General features: G+C 50.0%; 1 protein-coding gene and 1 non-coding gene across 2 annotated transcripts in view; one reads left to right on the plus strand and one right to left on the minus strand.

The window, feature by feature from the left end:
* Window positions 1–7,307: 7,307 nt before the first annotated feature.
* The window catches only part of SLC6A2 (solute carrier family 6 member 2), a 37,481-nt gene continuing 21,525 nt past the window's right edge, over window positions 7,308–23,263 (plus strand). Inside the window, exons 1-3 of the mRNA XM_068992450.1 lie at window positions 7,308–7,575; window positions 18,402–18,533; window positions 19,537–19,774. Of these exons, the coding sequence (XP_068848551.1) occupies window positions 7,308–7,575; window positions 18,402–18,533; window positions 19,537–19,774 (638 nt within the window). The remainder of the gene's footprint in view (window positions 7,576–18,401; window positions 18,534–19,536; window positions 19,775–23,263) is intronic.
* TRNAG-CCC (transfer RNA glycine (anticodon CCC)) lies at window positions 13,375–13,447 on the minus strand. Its single transcript has one exon. It is a non-coding gene; the product is annotated as a tRNA-Gly (tRNA).

Genomic DNA, 23,263 nt, shown 5'->3' on the forward strand with positions numbered 1-23,263 from the left:
GAGAAAAAACTTATCATACAACCGAGATAAGATACTTGCAATATTAGTGACAAAGATTTGTGCACAGGATATTAAGAACTACTATGAAGACGCTAGTGGTAAAGATCCCGACTGCCAGTGCGGAAGACCTGAAAGAGCCAGGTTCAATCCTTGGGTCAGGAAGATCCCTTGGAGAAGAAAACGGCAAAATCCCATGGACAGAGGAGCCTGGCAGGCTAAAGTCCGTAGGGTTGCAAAGAGTCGGACACGACTGAAACAATTTAGCACACACACACGTGAATCAATTAAAAAAAAACCACACACGAAATTGCAGAAATGACATGTCATCATGTTACAGAAGGAAACAAAACACAAATGACCCACACGTATGTGAAAACACGCTGCAGGTTATTAGAAGTCGGGGAAACACACATTAAAATCATCTCTTAAAGAGTGATAAAAAATAAGAGCCAGGTAATACCCAGAGTTGCTGAGGATGTAAAGAAATTGGAAGTGAAGAAATAATAGAGTTTCAGCTGGTGCCACTTGAGAAAAAAAGTTGACCTTATTTGATAAAGCTGAACACATACTCTACACATGGGCATCAGAGCTGTCTGTACAAAAGCATCCAGGCAGCATTGTTCAAAGTATTTAAAAAACTAGAAACAGTCCAACATTGAAGTCCACTTCAATAGTTGAGTGAATAAATAGATTGTTATAATTCAGACAATAGAATGAATATATGAAAAGAAAGTGAAAGCGTTAGTTGCTCAGTCATGTCCTGCTCTTGGCGACCCCATGGAGAGTAGCCTGCCAGGCTTCTCTGTCCACAGAATTCTCTAGGCAGGAATACTGGAATGGGTAGCCATTTCCTCCCCCAGGAGTGTTCCTGACCCAGGGATCCAACACGGGTCTCCTGCATTGCACAAATTCTTTACCATCTGAGCCACAAAGGAAGCCCAGAATGAACATATACAACAATGAAAATGAGTGATCTACAGCTAACTCCATCATCATGAATGAATCTCAAATATACGGTGTTCTGCCAAAGAAGTCACAGAACAATATCTGTAGTGTGATTCCTTTTATGTAAAGTTCAAAGAAGGACAAAGCTAAAGAATGTACTCTTAGGAATAGATTCATAGGTGACAATACCGTGAAGAATAACAAAGAAACAATGATTTACTAAATAAAGGAAGGTGTGGGGGAGAGTGGCAAGGGGAGGGGCACAGGGGGCTTGTAGGGTATGTTCTATTTCTTAAGCCAAGAGAATGGGTTCTTTTTGTAAAATTCATTTTTAAATTTTTAAATTATTTTTTCCTTTTTGGTCACATCCTCTGGTGTGTGAGATCTTAATTCCCTGACTGGTAATTGAACTCATTACCTCTACAATGGAACTGTGGAGTCTTAACAACTGAACTGCCAGGGAATCCCCCAGGGGGTGGGTTCTTGTATATTCATATTACTGATACTTAAACTGTAAGCTGTTTACATATATTTTATATGCTTTTTGTTATGTGTGAGAAATTTCACACTAAATTGTTAAATGCTGTGTCTGTGTGCGTGTTTCTGGGAGAGTCTACATTCATCAGATTGTCAGTGTCTGGTCTTCTCACAGAGTGCACCTGAGCGTGAAGGTTTCTATGGTCCCATCATGCTCTAATATTCATTCCCTAGATGGACAGAACTCTTGTGTCAGCCTGACTATGGTTCATCCTGATCAGCTGACCTCAACCCCACTCTGCCTTGGAGAGGGACGTGAACCAGGTGTGAGTTTTCTGTCGTCATAACTCACGTGACCACCTTAGGGTCAAAGGATGTCATTTGGTGGTTCATGCAGAAGGGGGATGTCCTTCTTTCTTCCCAGGAGACTGAATCCCTTTGCCTTGAACACCTCCATCCCTTTCTCCCTCCCCAGTTCCAGTCCTGACATAACTTTTGTCTATCTTTCTTCTTCCTCCTGTCCATCCCCATCTTGCTGATGGACTTGGCCCTCTCCAAAAAGCCCTAATATAGCAGAGCAGGAGTCAGGACCCAGCCCTGTGCTTTTTCTGCTGCCCCACCTGGCACACCTGTCCTCTCCCCCGACCCCCCCAGCACTTCTGTCCTCCCGTGGGGGCGGTCATGTGCTTGTCCAGGCTTGCAGTGCCAAGTGCGCAAAAGGATGGTTTACTCGTTAATCCATCTCACCCACTGGAGAACTTCAGATTTTACTCCAAATGAAATGAGCCACTGGAGAGAGGGAAGGATAGGATCTGAGTTCATTTCTAGAAGGTCTTTCTGGTGTCTGTGTAGAGCTTCAGGGGTAAAGCGAGAAATGGCAGAGGCCATTCAGATGCTACGGCACTAACCCAGGTGAGGGATGACATAGCTGGGAGCAGGCTGGTGACCTCGGAGATGGGGAGGTGGGAACGATATAGCCAAGAGAGTTTGCAGTTGGATTGGTTGTGGGGGCAGGAGAAAGAGGACTCTAAGGTTTTGGGCCTTTGAGGATCTACAAGGAAGACGATGCCATCACTTGGAATAACGGAGACAAGGAAGAGCAGGTGTGTGTGTGCAGGTAAACAAGGGGAGGTCAAGACTTCTATCTCTGACACAGGGGTGCCAGGTGTCTTTTGTTGCCCGTGTGGAGACGTTGCTCTGTAGCTGGATCCAGGCAGGCGATGTCAATGGATGTATCCATCATCAGTGACAGATAGATGCTCTTTAGTGCCAGTGCCTGGATGTGGTCCCAGGTCAGGCTCCACAGAGAAGAGTGAAAGGACTGACCATCTGAGTAGGCTGGAAGCCTCGAGGACACCTGGGAGGCTTTAGAGGAAGATCTCCTGAAGGAGACTGACTTCAGCTCACCGGGGTCTTTTATTGAGGGCACTTTTTTGCTGTCTGGAAATGCAGTTTAATGTACACCAACCATCCAGGGCAGGTCAGTGGTCAGGACATAGGTCTAATGCCCCTGATCCAAAGAAAAACAAAATAAGGAAACAGAAAGGAAGGAAGAAAGAAAACAGAGAGGAAAGAAGGAAAGGAGGAAATGTACATGGAACTTCTCCTCCTCCCTGACCTCATTTTCTCCATCAGTGTGGTGGAGGTGCAGGTTCTGATACTACCTTCAGGACACTTCCAGAACTGAGTCGTTTGGATTCCAAATATCCTACAGACCAGCCTTTGTGTGTCAGGGTCTTAGTGTCTGAGGGGAGATGGCCAGAGCTAGGCTAACAGCGCCTTGTGCCCATGGCCTGTGTCACCAAGCATCGTGGTAAGTGGAAGTGATGCCTCCCCAAGGATCACATTAGCTCTGATAATGCTCCAGCTGTCTGCCCCCCCACTTGCCCTCAGGCCACCTGGAGGGGCAGGAGGCAGGGCACAGAGAGAAGCCACATGGCCCCATGGCTCTTGGATCTGAAGGCAGGGAGTCTGGGCTCCAGATGGAGACAGACGTTTTCCCCTTCAGCCCAGCCTCAGGCTAGTCTCCAGAAGTCTATGAAACTACAAGGTGAAACCCTCAAGTTTTGCTGTCAGACCCTCCAATGATGTGCATGGGAGGGGTGCGGTGGAGGAGGCGGGCAGTGTCTCCCTTCATCTCTGTAGGGGACACTCCAGGGCCTGCCCACACCTCTTGTAATCCACTCTTCTTGCCAACATAGACCCAACCACCAGCTTCCTACTGCCCGAACCAGGGACTCTAATGGGAGCCTTATTCTGGCAACAAGAATTTGCTCAGCCCACACACCAGGCAGGATGGAAATGCTGGTAAGTTAGCACCCTGGGAGCAGTCTTCATGGATAAATACTCCAGCTTTCTTGCCCGGGGATGGGACAGATCTGAGACACCCCTGGCCCAGAGGTTCCAGCAGGACTGACCACCAGCTGCCCACAGCAGTGACTGCTTCTTAAGGGCCCCTCTATTGGTTTCCTTCTCTTTCTTACCTCCCCTGTCCTCTATTACTGTTTCCAGGATCACCTTACTCAGTCGTGTCCAACTTTTTGAGACCCCATGGACTGTAGCCTGCCAGGCTCCTCTGTCCATCGAATTCTCCAGGCCAGAATACTGGAGTGGGTAGATGTTCCCTTCTCCAGGGATCTTCCCAACCCAGGGATTGAACCCACGTCTCCTGCATTGCAGGTGGATTCTTTACCATATGAGCTACCAGGGAAGCCCCCTAAATAAACTACTTGAATTCAATTCTTTGTTTCAGGTTCTGTTTTTGGTAGAATCCAAGAGAAAAAAGCCCCAGCCAAAGACACCAAATCCAACCAACGACTGAGATCTCTCTTTGTTCCGTTTTGTACATATTTCTGGAGTGTAAGCTATGTAACAGGATATATCAGGTACTATCTTTATCCCTAGTAGGGAAGTCATGCAGAGAAAGTTCTAGACAAATATATAAAACAATATAATGGAAGAATTTATTCTCTTGTGGGAGGTAGTTATCAGGGAAGGCTTTACAGTGGAGGCGACACCTGAGGTTTTAAAGGATGAATAGGAATTCTCCAGATAGACAAGAGGAAGATGGAAAGCCTTTTTTAAAATTCAGAGGCGTAAAAAGCCACAAAGTATCTAAGGAATCACTGGTAGTTGAGTATATCTCTTGTTCCTAGAGAATAAAGCATATTTTGGAGATGGTAAAGGAATTTTAAAAGAATACAGAGAGATTAGAATAGCAAGAGATGTGGTTAAACAGGCAGGCAGAATCTTGTCTGTATTGCAGAAGGTGTTTTGATATTATCTTGGAAAGGGGAAGATTTTAAGAAATCATGGGTTATCTTTTTCTGATTACATAAGTATCAAAGGCTCATTGTATAAAAGTTGGCAGATAAAGAGAAGTATAAAAAAGAAAATAAAATTACTTCAAATCCGGGGTTAATTAAATCACATTGATGTGTTGTTGTCTCTCAGAGGAGTTTTAGGCAGAAGAGTGAGGTGATCAGATGAGTTTTAGAGAATGCTCTGGCAGCTGGTGAATATCATGTGGCTGGAAAGATACTGGGCACAGGGTGACCAGCGCGGAGGCTGCTGCAGTGAAAGGCGATGGATGGGGACCCTCTGTGGGGATGCTTCTGCAGTGGGAATGGGGCTTCACAGCATGTTTTAAGGTGGGATCCTCAGGATCAGTTGGATGAGACACAGGGTAGCAGGCAGGAGGGCAGCCTGACTCCTAGTGAGTTTCTGAGTGTCTCCATCCATAAGCTGGTGGAGGAGACAGGGGCAGGGGGCCAGGAGACCTGTGTTCTCATTTCAACTCTGTCACTTCCAACCTGTGAGCCGCAGTTTCCTGACCCCCAAAATGGGATGATGGTTCCAATCCTGCTTTCTTCGCAGGCTTGTCAGAATGGTCCAGGGGTCAGAGGAGACAAACATCGCTGGTGCTGTTTCCTCCTGAAACCTCCTCCTTGCTCTGACCTTCTGCCTCCAGCCATCAGCCTCCAGAAGGCCAGGGCAGATCCGCCGCCACACTCTTTTCCCCTTTCTCTTCTCTCTGCATCCTTCACAGAGGACATCTGTCATGTTGGTCACCTTAATGAAAATGCTCTAAACACTCTCCTGTGTGCTAAGTCACTTCAGTCGTGTCCAGCTGTTTACAGTTCTATGGACTGTAGCCTGTCAGGCCCCTCTGTCCATGGGATTTCCCAGGCAAGAATACTGGAGTGAGTTTCCATTCATTTCCTTCTCCAGGGGATCTTCCCAACCCAGGGATTAAGCCTGCATCTCCTGTGTCTCCTGCATTGGCAGGCAGATTCTTTACCACTGAGCCACCTGGGAACCTCTTAGTTTCCCCATCAGGGATTGGACCAGTCCCCCTGCAGTGCAGTCTTAACAACTGGATCGCCAGGGAAGTTCCATATCATGGATATTTGACAGAGTTGTCCACTAATGTATCTCAAGAGCCTAGAACAGTGTCTGGCACTTAACAGGCATATGTAGGAACACGTGAGCAAAGGGGTACACGAATAGGTAAATAAGTGAATGAACAGCAGTTCTAAGCCTCATGTAATAGGGGTCAGAACCTCAGATGAGTTGCTAGCCTGCCGGTAACAAACAGAGGTAGGAGTAAGCGCCCTGTTGTGACTTTTCAATCCGAACAAGCTAAACAAAACCCACCCGATGGCCCACCAGCCCTCAGTGTGCCTTCCTAGGCACTGAACAGAACATTCCCATCTTGTTGATGAAAAAACTCTGGCCAGGTAGCTTACGTGGCCTGCAGCGGATGACAGAACTGATACTGAACCGCCAGCCACTGCACTCCCCAGTTTTCTCCCTGTTCCCTCTCAAACTCAGATCTTAGTTCTGAGAGTCTCGCTTTCTTCCTACAGTCGTAGGTCAGAGCCTATTGCCCCCAGGAGCTGAGTCTGGTGTCCTAATGCGTGCTGGGAAGGCAGTGGGCGCCCGGGTCCGGCGAGTCGCCGGGAGCGGGGCTCTTGCAGTCCGCCGAGCCCGCGCCGCGCCCCCGCCCCTGCCCATCCCCGGCCGCGCTGTCAGTCTCCATTAGCGCTAACAGGCTCCAGACAGAGCGGGCCCGGCGCTGGGTTAATGCAATCGGCGCGTTACCTGGGGCGCAGGCTACATTACCAGCCCGGCCCCCGCCCAGCACGGTCAGAACCAGCAGACCCGCGCCCCGCCGGCCGCCCCGCGCTTTCAGCGCTCCTCCGGCCGCGCCCGAGCGCCACGCGGCGGATCCCAGCCCCAGCCCCAGCCCTCGCCCCACAGCCTGGCGAGGCGAGGCGGGTCCCGGGCGGGCAGGCAGGGCGCACGGCACTCGGGATCCCTTTGCTGCCGGACACGTGAGTGCGCCCTGCGCGCGGGACCGGACTAGGTGTGCCAAGGAGGCCCAGGCTGGGATGCGCAGAGCTAGGGTGCCAGCGAGTTTGAAGGGCAGAGGTAATAAGTGTCCGGGAAGGCTCCTGGTGCTGTTGGACGTGGCGCAGACCCGAGCTGAGGGTAGGGGGCAGCCAGCTGCACCGGGTCAAGTCACTGCCCCGGGAAACCTCTGCCTGGGCGTGTCCAAACCTCGCCTTTTGGGGGCAAGAGAGAGAGGGCGAATGAGGGAAGCCCTCGGGGTCCCAAGAAAGATCCCGAGGGCTGCAGGGGCGGTCTCCACTTATCAGTTCCATCCCAGTCGGGCGCGCCACTACCTCTGCTTTTTTCCAACAGACGTGCGCCTTTTCTGGGCACCCTGCGCCCGCTCAGCGCGTGCCAACCACAGTATCCCAGCGCTCCCGGGAGGCCGCAGGCAGGGTGGAATGGCCCAGTGATCACATCGTTTCTTTTGATCCCAGCAGAGCCTCTGCGTACTCGCAGTATTCCTGACGCTCCTCTCACCAGCCGCACCCATGCTTCTGGCGCGGATGAACCCGCAGGTGCAGCCGGAGAACGGCGGGGCGGGCCCGGGGTCGGAGCAGCCCCCGCGGAAGCGCAAAGAAGTCTTGGTGGTGAAGGAGCGCAACGGCGTCCAGTGCCTCCTGGCGTCCCGCGACGGCGATGATCAAACCCGAGAGACCTGGGGCAAGAAGATCGACTTCCTGCTGTCAGTGGTCGGCTTCGCCGTAGACCTGGCCAACGTGTGGCGCTTCCCCTATCTCTGCTACAAGAACGGAGGCGGTGAGCCCCCTGACGGGCTGGGGGTTTTGACTTGGGAGCTACCTGTTTGCGACGGGGGCCGGGAGAGGAGCTGGGGATACCCACGGGAGGAGATAAGGAGACAGACGGGCAAGTCCAGGGTGCAGAAGAGACCAAACAGGGCTCACGGGAAAAGGAGTCCCCTTTGGAAGAGGGAAATCGAGGCATGACCTTGGCATGAACTTGGACAGTGATAAGCGCATGCGTAGAAGGACAGACCAGGGCACCAAGTTGGGTGAGGAGCTCGAACCTTTTGATGGTCTGCAGGAAGGGAGGTAGAGATCTGGAGAGCTTCTGACGCGGCGCCGAAAGTGCACAGAATGTGACAACCAGGCGCACACGGTAATCCTAACTCCACTCCGCGCTCTGAGTTTGATAAAGGACTTGGGTTCCCTGACGGTACTTGGGAGGCCCTGAATTCTTGGGGACACAAACCCTCGGATCAAAGACACATAAAGAGAAGCTAGTGGCAGAGAGAACTCCATTGCTCAGGTTGATGGTCCTTTGGCTGGAGGGGCCAGAGAGCACAGCCTAGGTGGGTTGTGTCACCCACTACCAAGAACTGACCTAATCCTTGGGGCAAGCGGCTTGGGTGATTAGGAAGAGGCCTCTACCTCCTGGGGTCCTGGCCACATTGCAGGGTAGAGTGGGAGAAGAGCCTGGAGGAAACGTCACTCCAGCAGTCAGGCTCTCTCCCCCTTCCTTTGCCAGGTGACCTAATACTGCCTGCCCTGGGGTTGAGAGCCTAGTTATCACAGCCCATAGCCCACTCAGGGAGCAGAGTCCTGGGGAAAACAGCCCAGAGTGCAGGATACTGGGGCCTAGCCCTAGCTCCTTCCTGAGAGCTTTTGCCGAAACTGCCCCAGACCTCCTCTCTTTGCTGGGATGAGCTCAGGGGTACCCTGTAGCGAGCCTTGGAAAATGACCTAGAGGAAGAAGTCGGCAAAAGAGGGGGCCAACCAGAGCCAAAACATTTTTCTACCCACTGGGCCGTCTGCCTGGCAGGGGCTCTGATTCAGGACTCCAGGGGGTCAGAGGGAGGCAGGGTAAGGGTTTAGAGTTGGTGGGAAAGCCCATGACCTTGTCCCATGGGGTCTGGGCCCCTGCTGTTTGCTTCAGTGTGTACTCTGGATGCTTGTTTTGGGTGAGGAATGGGAAACAGATGATCCAGAGGTGAAACTTTTCCTCACTGGGCTGCTGCAGCTTCTCATGAGTTTCTGATCAGGTTTAAGCATTCTGGCCCTTCAGACTCAAGGAGGGAGGAAATACGGATTCTCTGTCATTTTTTAGCTGACAGGGAGATGAGGAATGAAAGACAGACTGAGAGAACCTAGGACACTCTGTCTAGCATGTCCTCCATGACCGTCCGAGGCTGCATGACCCTAGTCAGAGGAAGGTTCTGTCATTAATCAGCAGTATTTATTGGGTTCCTCTTGGCATGAGGCACAGTGCTAGGCTCTGCAGGGGTCATCGAGATGTATTAACTGCCACTTCTGCCTGCCAGGCGCTCTGGTCACCTAAGGGCTTCACTGTCATGCTGCTACACGTCATTCTCCTTTTTAAGTGTTTGTTGAAACTAAAAGCACCCCAGATGGCCAATTGGACACGTCAGTGAGAAGGATAGTCTGGTGTTTTCACTGACACTGTGTGCTCCCTTGGCCATCGCCACCAACTGAGAGTTCCTGCTGTATGCAGGGCACAAGACACAGCACATTTGTCACACGTTCCAATTTTGGGGCAAAGTTGTCCAGACGCTCCCTCTCCTGGAATTGCTAGCCCTGCCCATCACCCATTCTGGGTTGTTTGGTCATTTGTCTCTTTGTGGGTCTGTCTTCCAAACAGACTAGGGCACATTGAGAGGAGAGACTGTGGCTTTCCATGCCTGTATTTCTTTTTTTTCTGTTTATTATATTAGTCACATTACTTTTTCTTTATTTGGTTGCATAGGGTCTTAGTTGCAGCATGCGAACCCTGAGTTGTGGCATGTGGGATCTAGTTCCTCGACCCAGGGATCAAATCTGGGGCCCCTGCGTTGGAAGGTGGAGTCTTCACCACTGGACCACCAGGGAAGTTCTTATGGTTGAGTTTTGTTTATTTGGCTGCACGGGTCTTAGTTGCAGCAGATCCCTAGTTCCCTGACCAGGGATCGAACCCAGGTCCCCTGCACTGGGAGCAGAGTCAGCCACCAGACCACCAGGGAAGTCCCCATGCCTGTATTTCTAATGCCCAAAATAAGGGCTAGATCCGGGGGATGTAGTAGAAGGTGCCCGACAAACTAATGAGTAAATGAATCAAATGGTCCAGGCCCTCAGAGACCTAATGCCTACCCTGGAATCCCTACCCCCGCCAGCAGGAACTAACAAAGTGAGGAAGCCTGTGCTGGTGGGGGTGGGGGTGGCACCTAGTGACTAGGAGCCCTGGCTGTGGGTCCTGGGTTCCAGCTTCTAGCTGTGTAACACTAGGCAACTCTCCAAGCCTTGGTTTCCCGGTCTGACAAATGTTCAACTCAGAGGGTCATTGCAAGGACTCAAGGTGATAATGCCCCCGGAGGGCCTGACGTGAAGTATGGCCTTAGTAAAGGTAGCTGCCACTTCTTACTCACATCTTTAGGATGATGTGTGAGATGGATGAGCCTGGGGAAGGGCTGCTTAGGAAAGACTCCGAGGAGGTGGGCTGTGGTTGGAGCACAGACGGGTGGTGCACACACAAGCCTCAGGAAAGGGAGGAGGAATTCTAGTTGTGTGAGAATGTAGGTGGGATCATCTCTGAGATTAGGAGTACAGACTGGTTGAAGGGTAAACCAGGAGAGATAAGGGTGGAGAGGCAAGTTGGGGCCAGGCTATGGAGACCTTGACTGCCAGGCTCCGGGCCGGGGAAAGTTACACAGGTGAATTTCCATTTCTGGCTAGAATGTCCATGGAGCACAGTGGAGCAGGGCAGCCTCGTATATCAGAGTCTGAGGCAGCTCCTGTTCTAACTTACTCCTCACCCCTCCAGGGAATTCTCAGCAGGCCTCTTCTGGGCACTGTCTCTGCTGAGACCTCCTGGCTGCTCCTTGTGGGTCAGTTCTCATCCAGTGATTAAAAATCAGCCCCAGAGATGGGCGAGCAGGTTGGTAGGTGATAACCTGTGATTCTGGATGAAGTCAAAAGACCCAAGTTCGAATCCCATCTCTGTCACCCTCTCTGAGCTCAAGTCCCCCCACTCTGAGCTCAGGTGCCCCGCTGAAGCTGTTGGTGATCTTGGGTGACCCCTGAGATCCGTCCCTCTCCAAGGCCTGGATCAGCGCTGCCCCCAAGCCAGGACTCACGCGCCCTGTTACTTAACAAGCTGTGTGCTCTCCTGGTGCCAGTATTAACATGGTGACTTCCAAGTCCAGCTGTTCACGCTGGCCCAGACTGGAGGATGTTTTGAAATATAAAGGTACCAATAGTTTAGGCCTCTGGCTAATATTTTTTTTGAATGAATTACTGAGAAAGATCAGCCTGTCTGAACATCTTCCCATAAGCTAACTGCTGAGATGCATGGGTACAGGTGGCTTCTGGCCAGGAAAGCCCCTCTCAGGAGTTCCAAGGCTTTGTTCAGAACCTTCTTGAACATGGAGGCAGTGCCAGTGAGGCTCTTTCCAAGGTCCTCCACTCCTGTGGTCTTGCACCTGGCCCTGCTGGTCCCCAGGGAGGAGTGGGCAGATCAATTGGGCCCTCGTGTCTGCCTCCCTGCCAGAGAAGAGACCACTGTGAATTATCTTTTGTAAATGACAGCTTGAGACGTGTCCGGCCGATGGCTCTGAGCTGTCAGAGAGATGTCCTTTAGGTTCCGACAGACCTGAGCTCGACTCTGAACCTGACATTTCCTGGAAATGTGGCCTTGGACAAGTCACTTCTGGACCTCGGTTTCCTTGTGCAGAAAAGGGGGGGTGATTGCATCTTCCCATAGGGTGATGTGATGTTAGAGACAATACAAGCAAAGGACTCACAACAGTGTCTGGCACATAGTAGGGGCTCAGTAGCTGAAGTTGTTACTGATGGTTCCTGGATCTGGAACTGCTAGACCCAGCCTAGATCCGGGAGTAGGAAAGGGTCCTGATTTTGGAGGGTGCAGACTTGGCTCTAAGAGGAAGTTAGAAGGGCTGTAAGACTGGAAAGGAATCATGCTTGGACCTGGGATTTCTTTTTACTTTATTTACTTATTTTTGGCTGGGCTGGGCCTTTGTTATTGCTCTAGAGCGAGGGCTCAGTAGTTATGGGGCACAAGCTTAGTTGTTGCCCAGCATGTGGGATATTCCTGGACCAGGGATCAAACCCATGTCCCCTACATTGGCAGGCAGATTCTTAAGCACTGGACAACCAGGGAAGCCCCAGGCCTGGAATTTCTAACCACCTAACCTTATCCTGTTGTTGTTTCCCTAGCTGAAAAATGGGGATGAACATTCCTATATGGGGGTCCCATGAGATATGTAGTTCTGGGTCCCAAATAGGTTTCCGTTCTTTCCTCAAGTGAGCTCAGGTTCTCAGGTACCCACAGACCTTCGGGAATCCTCTTGGTCAAAATATCTGGGGTTCTTAAAGCCAAGGAAGAAGTGGTGGCAGGTACAAAGGGCAGGAGTTTGCAAATTCAGTGGTCTCACATTGCGCCTGGCTGCAGGGGGCCATCTACATCCTGGACTTCCCAAGCCTGACGCTGGTGATTCAGCTCAGATGCACATGAGCTGTCAGTTGGTGTAGCCCTCCAGCTAAGAAGTTTGTGGGAATGAGGCTGTTCATCAGGGGCTGGAGCTGAGACCATGATCTGACATTACCAGCATGATTGGCCCATTGCTCTGAGCTCGCCAAAAAGATCTAGAGAGACCATTTGCAACAAGATGGGGTTTCACAAGGATAAATGTTACATCCTGCCCTGCAGTCCCAAACCCAATTGCCTAAGTAAGGATGAGGCCATAGCCCAAGTGGAGAAAGGCCCCGGGGCTTGCATTAGCTGTAGCCTCTGTGTGAGTCACTGCTGGGATCCATTTATTTAACAACAACAAAAAAGAAACCCGTTTACTAAGTGCCCATCCTGTGCCAGGAATATAGAGATGAACAAAAGGCAGTCTCTCCCTTTAGGGAGTTCAGAGTCTATTATAGATATTCTACAAGTTAATGTCATTTTATATTCTGTTATTGAGGTAGTATTAGCTCCCAGATCAGGAAGGGGAGGTTCCACTCTGTTCTTCGTAGGTTATATTTTCTTCTCTAATATGGTTCGGACCATTCCAAGCAGCCTATAATTGCTTCCTCTCAAAGAGACCAGGATGGAGGAGATGAGAAACCAAAATCTTCAAGAAGCTTCATTAGGAAGAATCAAGTCAGATCCTGCAAAGTTGATAGCCAGGGGAGAATTGTCACGGAGGGGAGGGGTAGCCTAGCTCCAGTCTCCCTGAATTTCACCCCCACTGACCTCCTTAGAGAACTGGAGTTTAATCTACAGGCGAGTGAGCATTCTTCCTCACTAGGACTGTCCTGCACTTAGAGCTAAGGCCAGAGGTCAGCTGGAAGGACCCAAAGTGAAGATGAGGTAGTACGGGGGAGAGTGAGAGATTGCGGAGCCAAGAAAAGTCAGTTCTAGTCATTTTGTGGATCATTTTGTAGAATCCCCTCACAGAACAGCAGAGGCTTCCATAGAGAGGTATATGGATGCTGCTGGCTAGTCTCAGTAAAGGGCAGGGGATGGAGTAAAGAGGTGAGGCCCACAGGACCTTTAATTGCAGCATGTGAACTCTTAGTTGCAGTATGTGGGATCTGGTTCCCTGGCCAGGGATCGAACTCGGGCCCCCTGCATTGGGAGTACAGAGTCTTAGCCACTGGACCACCAGGGAAATCTCTGCATGGTCCCCTTACCTGGATCCTTCTACCCTAGCCTGGACTGGGTTACAGGCGTGTGCAGATCCAGGCCAAGCGGAAGCCAAGGGCCCGCTGTCTGCAGAGGCTGTGGACAGAGCTTAGACTTGTGGGCACAAGAATCCACATGAATGTGCAAAAGGCCCCACACATCTCTGGATGGAGCTGGGGTGGGGAAGAATCAGGATGTGGGCCCCCCCTCATGCCTCCACATTCCAGCACAAATTCTCCAAGAACCGAGGGTTCCAGAATTGAACTTTATAATGAATAGAACCACGCTGAAGCTCTAGTCGTCAAGGTAGGATGAAGGTGCATGTGTAACAGCTGTGGCCTGAGTTGTCATCTTTAATACGTAGACACTGTAAGGTAGATCTCCATGTGTGCTCTTATCCTGGGCCCTGCCAGTCGGGTGGGCCTGCTACATGCTGAAGCTATGTCTCCTACTGAAATCTTACCTTCTCTTTCTCCCTGCTGTCTATACCCTTGGGGTATTTGGGGAACGGGGACAAATCTGCTGCCCTAGGCACTGACTAAGGTTTTCTGGGAATTCTGGTGAAAGCCATGGGCAGTGACAACCTATAAGCTGAGCTTCAGGCACCAGGTGAACAGTTCTGTCTGGTTTTCATATCTTAATGTATCAGGATGTGGCCAGTTAGGAATCCTGCCCTTCACAGACTGGGAAACTGGTCCAGCAAGGTCTCAAGGGACTCTCCTCTCCCTCCTGCCACCGCTCCTTGATCACAGTCCCTGCACCTCCTCCTGATTCCCCATCAGGCCTGGGCCATGCCATGTCTTACTAAGTCCCCTCCCACGTTTTGCTGGATCCCTTGTCCTGGGGTCCTCCTCACCCACCCGGGGTCTGCTCCAGCACACCCCACTCTAAACTGAGTGACCACTGGCTTCCCTTTCTGAGGACTTTGCATTTCCACAGAGAATTCCAGAACCCCACTCTGACCAGTAGGGTTCCTCTCTAATGATGGGGTGTCAGGCAGTTTGTGTCAGACAGATACTTTTCTTACCAAAGGCCACTGGTTGGAGTCCCTTTTGCAGTTGACAGTCTTTTGCTCCTGTGTTCATGTGAGCGTGTTGATGTGCAGAAGTCTTTGTGTGCATGTGTATATGTGTGTGAATGGTGGAGACTACCAGGAGCTGAGATCCTTCAGAAGTACACTCTGCCTCTGTTTCTCCAGCTCTGCGCCTGTCAGCCCAGAACATGCACAGCCAGAGCCAGGATTCTGGGCTTGTGGCCTCCTAGGTTCTCAGCTCTGCAGCCCTGTGTCAGGCTGGATGCAGTTGGCACCACCACACAGGGAGATGAGGCAGGGCCATGGGAAGGTGGCAGTTTGGGGCCTTACAGAGCAGCACCTTCTACGAAGTGTGCAACCAGTCTCAGTGTCCCAGGAGCTGGTGCAGGGCTGTTTCTAGGAGAAGCATCCTCTGCTGACCTTTAGGCACCCCTGATAAATCTCTTTCTGAATCTTCAGCTCTGCCCTGGCTTCCTCCAGATCTTTCGGCAAGGAGGCTTAGACCAGCTCACCAGTTGATGTCTTCTATTAGGATAAGATACTGGCCACTGGACAGCTTTCTGGTTTTCATTCATACTCAGCCATTCCGTCATTCTTGAGTGTTTCTGGTCTGTTGCCAGCTGAAGCTTCGGCTGGCCCACATCAAATGCACTTGGAAGAGTCCTGGACTTGTGCAGACCCATCATTTTTCTTCTTGTCCCTCCACTGGGCCTCCCAGCCAGCACAAGAGGAGATAATCTCAAACTGGGCAATTTACCTACCTGTTGGCAGTGCCGCCCAGAGGCTTAGAGTTGAGAAAACTGGCCAATGTGAGATGCCTGGTGAATTGGCTGATGATGCTCTTCTTTCCTCTGCCTGTAGAAAAGAGCATCCAGTCGCCAGGAGCAAGTCACGCTGCCAAGATCTGAGGCGTGACTCCTGGCTTTTTTCTTTCCTTTCATTCCTTGGGCCACTGACTTCAGTCTTCAGGCCTGTTAACACTCTAATACGTCTGTTTCCCTTACTTTGGCTCCAGGCCCCATGGGCAATGGCAGGTGGCCACAAGGGGGATGCACACAGATCCCGATGTGGAGCCAAGCTCCTACCTACTGGTTCGGACAAACAACTTGACCTTTCTAAGTCTTGGTTTCCTCATCTTTTACATGGGATGGGCGGTAATTCTCTCTCAGGGATGGTTTTAAAGGAATAATTATTCAAAAACTTAGTATGTGGCTTGGCATATAATGGAAGCTTAATAAATGGTACCTGTTACTTTTACCAACTCCATCATCACCACCACCCCCCTGACCTCTGTCAGCATCATGAACATTGCTGTCGGCCATGTGGACAGATGTGCATTCTGAAGCCAGACTAGCCCTCTCTGTGTGGGGAAAGAGAAGAGTAGAGATTGAAAATAAGAAATGAAGAGGGGAAGGGAAAGGTTGGCATGTGGCCATTTCAAAGAAGTCTAAGCCTTGGGACTTTCCTGGCGTCCAGCGGTTAAGACTTCGCCTTCCATTGTAGAAGTGCAGGTTCAATCCCTAGTCCCCCTCATCAGGGATCCCTGATCCCGGAGGAAAGGAACTAAGATATCACATGCCTTGCAGCCAAAAAACCAAAACTTAAAACAGAAGCAATATTGTAACAAATTCAATCTAAAGACTTTAAAATGGCCCATTAAAAAAAAAAAAAAAGGAAGAAAAATCCAGCCTGGAGCAGGGGCTGAAATGTTGAACATGGCCAATAGACCAGGTGGACACCTGGCCCCCAGAGTCCCAGTTTCAGAACGTCCTCTGTTGAGACTTTATTCAGACTTATGTCCTACATCTTGGCTGAGACAGTCTGAAATTGGCAGAATATTTTGGGAATGGCTCTGGAGTTCTGGAGCCAGGCAGACAAGGGTCCAAATCCCAGATCTATCATTGACCAATTGAGTGAACTTAGATAAGTCACTTAATTTCTCTAAGCCTCAATTTCCTCCTCTGAAAAATGGGTATAGGAGTTGCTACCCAAGACAGTTTCTGGGCAGGGTAAATGGGATGACAGCTGTCCAGTGTCCAGTGCTCTGCTGGATACACAGGAGGCCCTCATTTTCCAGTGGTTTCTTCCCTACTGCCCACCCTACTGGTCCATCTCCTGCTACAAAAGGACTGGGTCTCAGAGCACTGGGGCCAGAATTTCATGCTTTGTCCCTACGAGCCCTGGGCTTCCTGAGGAGAAGCCCTGGGAAGAAAGTGAAGATTGACAGTCTGAGTAGCTGGGTGAGTTTAACCCTGGGAGTACACAACTTTGCCACGATTCTCTGCTCACGTGGAGGCCCAGTTTCCACATCCATAAATTGGAGGTAGTAATACTTTTAAGGTTGTTGTGAGGATGGAATGAGATATTGCATGGAGCACAGTGCCTGGAACACAGCTGGGAATATTATCTTCCTAATATTATCATCATTGAATATTTCCCAGTTTCTGCACTTTCTTACTGTGGGCGGGTCAGAGAGTGTTTGGTTTCCAAGGTTACGGCATCTCAGCCAAAGGCCAATGGCGGGAGGAGCGTGGTCTGCCCTGGCCACCTCCAGCTGCACCCAGGCCAAGAAGCTGGCATTTTGCTTTGATCACGCTTGCAGCCTCGGCTGACGTGGTATCTATCCCGTGAGTCACCTCACGGCGTCAGAACCTGTTAAGCTCACCCCAGGCTACCGGACATACTGAGAACTTTCTCTGGAGCTCAGGCTTGTCTCATTCTACCAGGAATTCTCCCAGGGATTTGTTGCTGCCCATCTTGCCAAGGGCTCCCTCTAGTTTCAGCAGCGTTCTGGATGGGCATCTTCCTAGTCAGAGACTGGAGCCTCTGGCCTCTTTGCTCCAGTGTTTGTTTACCTTCAGCTGCCAGTAAGAGAGTTAGCCTGATGGGTTGGAAGACATGAACGTGAATCCTGTTTCTGTCACTTAGCAGCCGTGCAAACAAAACCAAGTGGACTTCTCTGCCTTCGGTTGCCCCCAGGGTGTGGGGTGGGGGTGGCTCAGGGGCACAAATAACGACCCTCTTTTATTATGTCTGTGAAGTGAAGTGAGACTGTGACAATCCAGTGAGGTTGTATTTGGGAAAGTCCCAGGTGACCTTAAATGGTGGCTAAGACTCTGAGCTCCCAATGCAGGTGGCCTGGGTTCAATCCCTGGTCAGGGAACTAGATCCCACATTCTGCAACTAAGTCCCAGTGCAGCCAAATAAATAAAAATAATAATAAACAAAAAATATCCCACTCAATCATATGTAACTTTGGGCACTAGTTACTTATCTCTCCCTCTCTGCTCTCAATTTCCTTACCTATAAAAGGAAGGGTTTGGGTTGATTGGCATTCCCCAGAGTGGTGATTCATGAAAGAAAGGATTTTGTGTTGAAATCAGTTTGGTAAAGACTGCAGCTGATCTTCCTCATAGCCTGTCACAACATGTGCTTATGTATCAGAGGCATGGAGAATTCTGCAAGGAACAAGGCTATTTAGCTTTTAAAAAATATTTATTTATTTTAATTTTATTATTTATTTGCCCACACTGGATCTTAGTTGTGACATGGGGGTCTAATTCCCAGACTAGGGATCAAACCTGACTCCCCTGCCTTGGGAGCACAGTCTTAGCCACTGGGCCACCAGGGAAGTCCTCTATTTAGATTTGATGAACCAGATTTTACTAATTTGACCGCAGAACCTCATGATTATGATTGTGACTAGTGCTATAACTTTCATTATATTACGATTATTTGTTTAATTGCCCTGGTGTTCCTACCACAAGACACCCCTTGAGAAATGGCCAGGTGACAGATGAATGACGACCCTTACAACTCTGACGGACATTGATCCACACAATCTGAGGGGCAGGCCCAAAGCTGGACAGGGGTCTTGGGGCTCATGCTCTGCCTCCATGTCCCCCAGGTGCCTTCCTGATCCCGTACACCCTATTCCTCATCACCGCTGGGATGCCCCTCTTCTACATGGAGCTGGCTCTGGGCCAGTACAACCGGGAAGGGGCAGCCACCGTGTGGAAGATCTGCCCATTCTTCAAAGGTAAAGGAGTCAGGGGTTGTTCTAAAAGACTTCTGTGTGTCCCTGGAGAATCTACCCCAAAGGTGGGATCCTTGGTAGATCAGCTCTCTTGTGGAATTTATAAGTATTCGTGAGGTCAAGCGCATCCACCATTCAAAGTTACATGGAGCACTTTGGAGATGTCAGGAATAGCTGTAGCCTAGAAAGTCTGGAAATCTGGGTTCCAGTCCAGGCTGTGCAGCTGAGTGACCAGAGGGAGTCTGTTTTCCTGTCTGGGAAATACTCATGGAAGTGTCAGAGGTACCCAGAATGCTACTCTCTCCCTCTTGCTCCCATGGCAGATATAATAAATCAGTCATGCACCTTTCCACCCTGGGCCAGGGGCTTCATTCCACTGGGAGAGAATGTCATCGTGTCTCAGTGTTGTCCTACCCAAGGGGCAAGGGAGCTGGGATACTTGTACTCCAACACCTGGCCTGGCTGCTCCCTGGGAGCAGTAAAGTCCTGGCCTTTCTGTCCTGCCTGATGAGTGGACAGAAGGGGCTCCAGTGGCAAGAGAGAGCCCTCAGGCAAAGGGATGGTGGGTGCCTGGGGAATTTTTTAAAACCATTTGTTTTATCCTGGAGTATAGCCAGTTAATAATGTAGTGATAGTTTCAGGTGGACAGTGAAGGGGCTCAGCCATACATATACACGTATCCATTCTCCTCCAAACTCCCCTGTCATCCAGGCTATCAATAACATTGAGCAGAGTTCCATGGTACAGTAGGACCTTGTTGGTTATCCGTTTTAAATATAGCAGTGTGTACATGTCGATCCCAAACTCCCTAACTATCTCCCACCCCCCTCCCCCCACTGCATTCTTCTGCCTGGGGGATTTAGGCTCTGACGGTCTGCTACAGAAAAAAGACAGGCATAGGAGTGGGTAGTGCAATGGTTGCAGCCAGCTTCCCCGGAGACGTGGCTCTGGGAGGGAGAGTGGGCCTAGGGAAGCCCCTGCCTGACCCGCTGTGCCCCCCACCCAGGAGTTGGCTACGCTGTGATCCTCATCGCCCTCTACGTTGGCTTCTACTACAATGTCATTATCGCCTGGTCCCTCTACTACCTCTTCTCTTCCTTCACCCCGAACCTGCCCTGGACCGACTGCGGCCACGCCTGGAACAGCCCCAACTGCACAGACCCCAAGCTCCTCAACAGCTCCGTGCTGGGCAACCACACCAAGTACTCCAAGTACAAGTTCACACCTGCAGCAGAGTTTTATGAGTAAGTCCTTGACCCCTCGTCCTGTTCGCATGGGGACCTGTACTGTTCACATCAAGACCTGTACTGGGCAGAACCTGAGTCAAACACTAAAGGAAACCACTGGAGAGGAAGGGGCCGTGTCAGTCCTTGTAATGTGTGCTCAGCAGCCACCACAGGCCTGACATTGGCTAGATACACAGGATATTTAGTTGCGGCATGCAAACTCTTAGTTGTGGCATGTGGGAACTAGTTCCATGACCAGGAATCGAACCTGGGCCCTTTGCATCAGGAGCTCAGAGTCTTAGCCACTGGACCACCAGGGAAGTCCCACAAATGAGAATTATTGTTATAGTGTTGGTCCAAAGTGATTTCTAGTCTCATCATTCCCTCTAGATTAATTGAAGGGAAAAGTTGTCCCTTTCCCCTTATTTATCCATTCATTCATTTACTCATTTCTGTCTGTATGAGCTCATTGGAGTTTATTTTATTCTGTGGTTTAACCCATAACCATCATTATTTATTTTGTTGCTTTCTTGAACCCTTTCAACCTCTACTCCATCCTTTGAAGTCCTTGAGGTTGATGACAGTCAACTTGTCAGCCATCTAATTTTGAAAGTTTGCGTGTTGGTCCCTTCAGAATGTAGCATGTATTGTCTTTATCCCTCAGGGGATGGGGGTGAGCCCCATTTCAGCAATCCCTGCACAAGTGTTAGCAGATAAGCAGAAAGTCGCTGGCACAAGGTGTGGGGCAGGACAGGTAGATCCCACTTGAACCTCTCTCTCAAGGGACACATGGTCTGGAGTAGTGGTTAGAAAACTTTCCAGTAAAAGATTACATTCTGGGCCTTGCAGGCCACACACCTGTCTTGCATATTCTTTATTTGATTTTACCCTTTAAAAAGATAGAAACCATCTGTAGCTCACATGCATCACTCAATGGGTCACAGCCAAGTTTCAGGGGTGTGTCTTGTTGACTCCTGGTCTGGAGCAGTGCTTCCCAGGAGAATGGAAATGTCCCACGATGATAGAAATGTCCTGTGTTTGCATGGCCCAGTGCAGTAGCCACATGCCACATGTGGTTAGTGAATAGTTGAAATGTGGCTAGTGTGACGGAGAAGTTGAATTTTTAATTTTTTTTAATTTTCATTCATTTACATTTTAAAAAATTTGTTTATTTTTCTGTATCAGGTCTTAGTTGCGTCATGCAGGACCTTTTGTCACGGCAGGTGGATTCTCTAGTTGTGGCATGTGGGTTTAATTGATCCATGGCAATCAGTGCCTGAGTACCTGACCAGGGATTGAACCCAAGTCCCCTTCATTGCACAGCGATTCTTAACCAGGGAAGTTCCGTCATTTACATTTAAACAGCCAGTTGCTTCCATATTGGACAGTGCAGGTCTAGAGGATGAAAAAAGACAAGTTCACAAATTCAGGGCCAGCCTCCCCTGGTCCTGTGTATTTGCCAAGCCACAGACCAGAGAGTGGGGTTATCCAGAGAATGGGGTTCCTTAGGACCATTCCCACCTTTGCCATCTCGGTGAAGTTGGACCAAGGAGATGTGATGTGGTTAAAGGTGCCCTCTGGGAAGTCTGCTCCCTCCTGGGGTCCAAGGGAGGGGAGTTGGGGTTCTCAGGACCCAGGAAGTACCCTCATGAGCCATAGCCGAGAATTTGCTAAGCATCCTGGACCTACATGTCCACCTGCCTCCATCTGTTTCCTGTGGACTTTCAGGACCAAGTGCACAATTATATAGATTTGGAAACTCAGTGGGGAGAGGGTCCACAGTTGCCATGGAACTTGAAATCCTTCTACAGCCCCCAAAGAATCTAAAGAACCGCTATAACTTGAAGTGAGCATCTATTTAAGTTAATACCGTCATCCCTGTCTTCCTCTCCCATGTGCATCAGGCTTTCTGCTAACTTCTCTGTATGTATTATATCAATGTAGACCTCACAGCAACCCAGTGAGGTTTCTGTAACTCTTCCGTACATGACTCGGCTGCAAACATTAGCTTCGTTTTGCAGATGCAACAGTAAATCCCTGGCCCATGGTCACACGGCTAGTCCTGTGCAGAGCCGAGATTTGGACCCTGGCAGATGGCACCTGCTGGACTCTTGAGAGTGAGCTCCTCCTTACTGTTTGTTCCATGATCCTCACTCTCTTCACCCTAGCCCTGCCTTTCCAGGCAGTGAAATTCTGGAGCCTGCAGGCTTCACCTCTGTGCTATATTGGATTCCAGACATTTTGAATGGCTATTATGATATCAAATTATTATTGTCATCAAAACTAACATTTATCCAGCTTCGATTATGTCCCAGCCATGCATTGAGAAGTGCCATTTGAAGTGAGTTTGAACCTAGGAAGTCTGGCTTCAAAGTCCAAGCTCTTAGCCCAGTGATGCTAAACACTGGCTGCTCATTGGAACCACCTCGTCCTTAAAACACACTGATGCCTGGATCCTATGCCTCGAGATTCATTTTATTGGTCCAGGTGCAACTGTGGTGTGGGGATTTTATTAACAGTTCCGCCAGCAATTCTAATATCCAGCCAGGGTTGACAGCTCCTGTCTTGGCCACTGCACTCTCCCATCTCAGACAGATTCTTACTGGGGTCAGTCTGACATGCTTACAGTATCATGTCATGGAAAATCTAGGGCCTCCTTTAGTCTTCTCCTGAGGGGGTGTGGCCTCAGACAATCCCAGAACCAGTGGAGAGCTTGCTGGCAGAGGTTTTAGGTCTTCCCAGTTTATGAGTGCAGTTTGGAATGGTAGAGGATAGTGGAGCTGAGGGTGCTGCTGATACATGTAATTGGTTCTAGGCTTTCTCCTTTATCATCTCATGATGGAGGAAAATCCACGATTTTTCTGTTTTTGGTAACCCTCATCCTTATAAATTAAAATGGAAAATGATAGTCTCATCTCTAGCCTGGTTATTATTTGATTCCTCCTCTGACATCTTCATGGCCAGCGGATCTGCTGCTGAAGGAAGGAGAGGTGAGTTGGGTTTTGAGACTCCGGTTGCTTTAATTGCAGCCTTAAACTTCCTCCGAGCTTGGCTATAAGAAGGTAGAAAAAGAAATTCTCTTGCGTTGGGCTGATTCTCTTGAGGAATGTGGTTGAGGGCAGAGTCCAAGGCTTATTTTCAGCAGCTTTTTGCTCTATAGAGCTCCTTTCCCATCCTCTCCTCCCCCTTCCCTCCCCTCCTCCATCCTTTTAAGTGCCCCCACCTCCACCCCAAGTCTGGTATCTACTGTGATCCAGGCATCAGCATCTCCCCCATCCACGTCCCACTTAGTCTTCACAGTTCACGGAGGTGGAAATTACTCCTGTTTTACAGAGAAGAATGTGGTGGTTCAGGTTTTAGGGAAGTGGCGGAAGGGATCTGAATCCAGGCTGTCTGGGTGGAGGCTCTCCCTCCATCCATGAGCCTCTCCTCTGTCTTCTCTGTCCTTCAGAGTCTCCAGGGGGGTGTATTCGGGACAGGAGTGCAGAGGTGTCTGTGGGTAGATCG

The sequence above is a fragment of the Capricornis sumatraensis genome, chromosome 20 (genome assembly GCF_032405125.1).
Source record: "Capricornis sumatraensis isolate serow.1 chromosome 20, serow.2, whole genome shotgun sequence".
Classification (NCBI taxonomy): domain Eukaryota; kingdom Metazoa; phylum Chordata; class Mammalia; order Artiodactyla; family Bovidae; genus Capricornis; species Capricornis sumatraensis.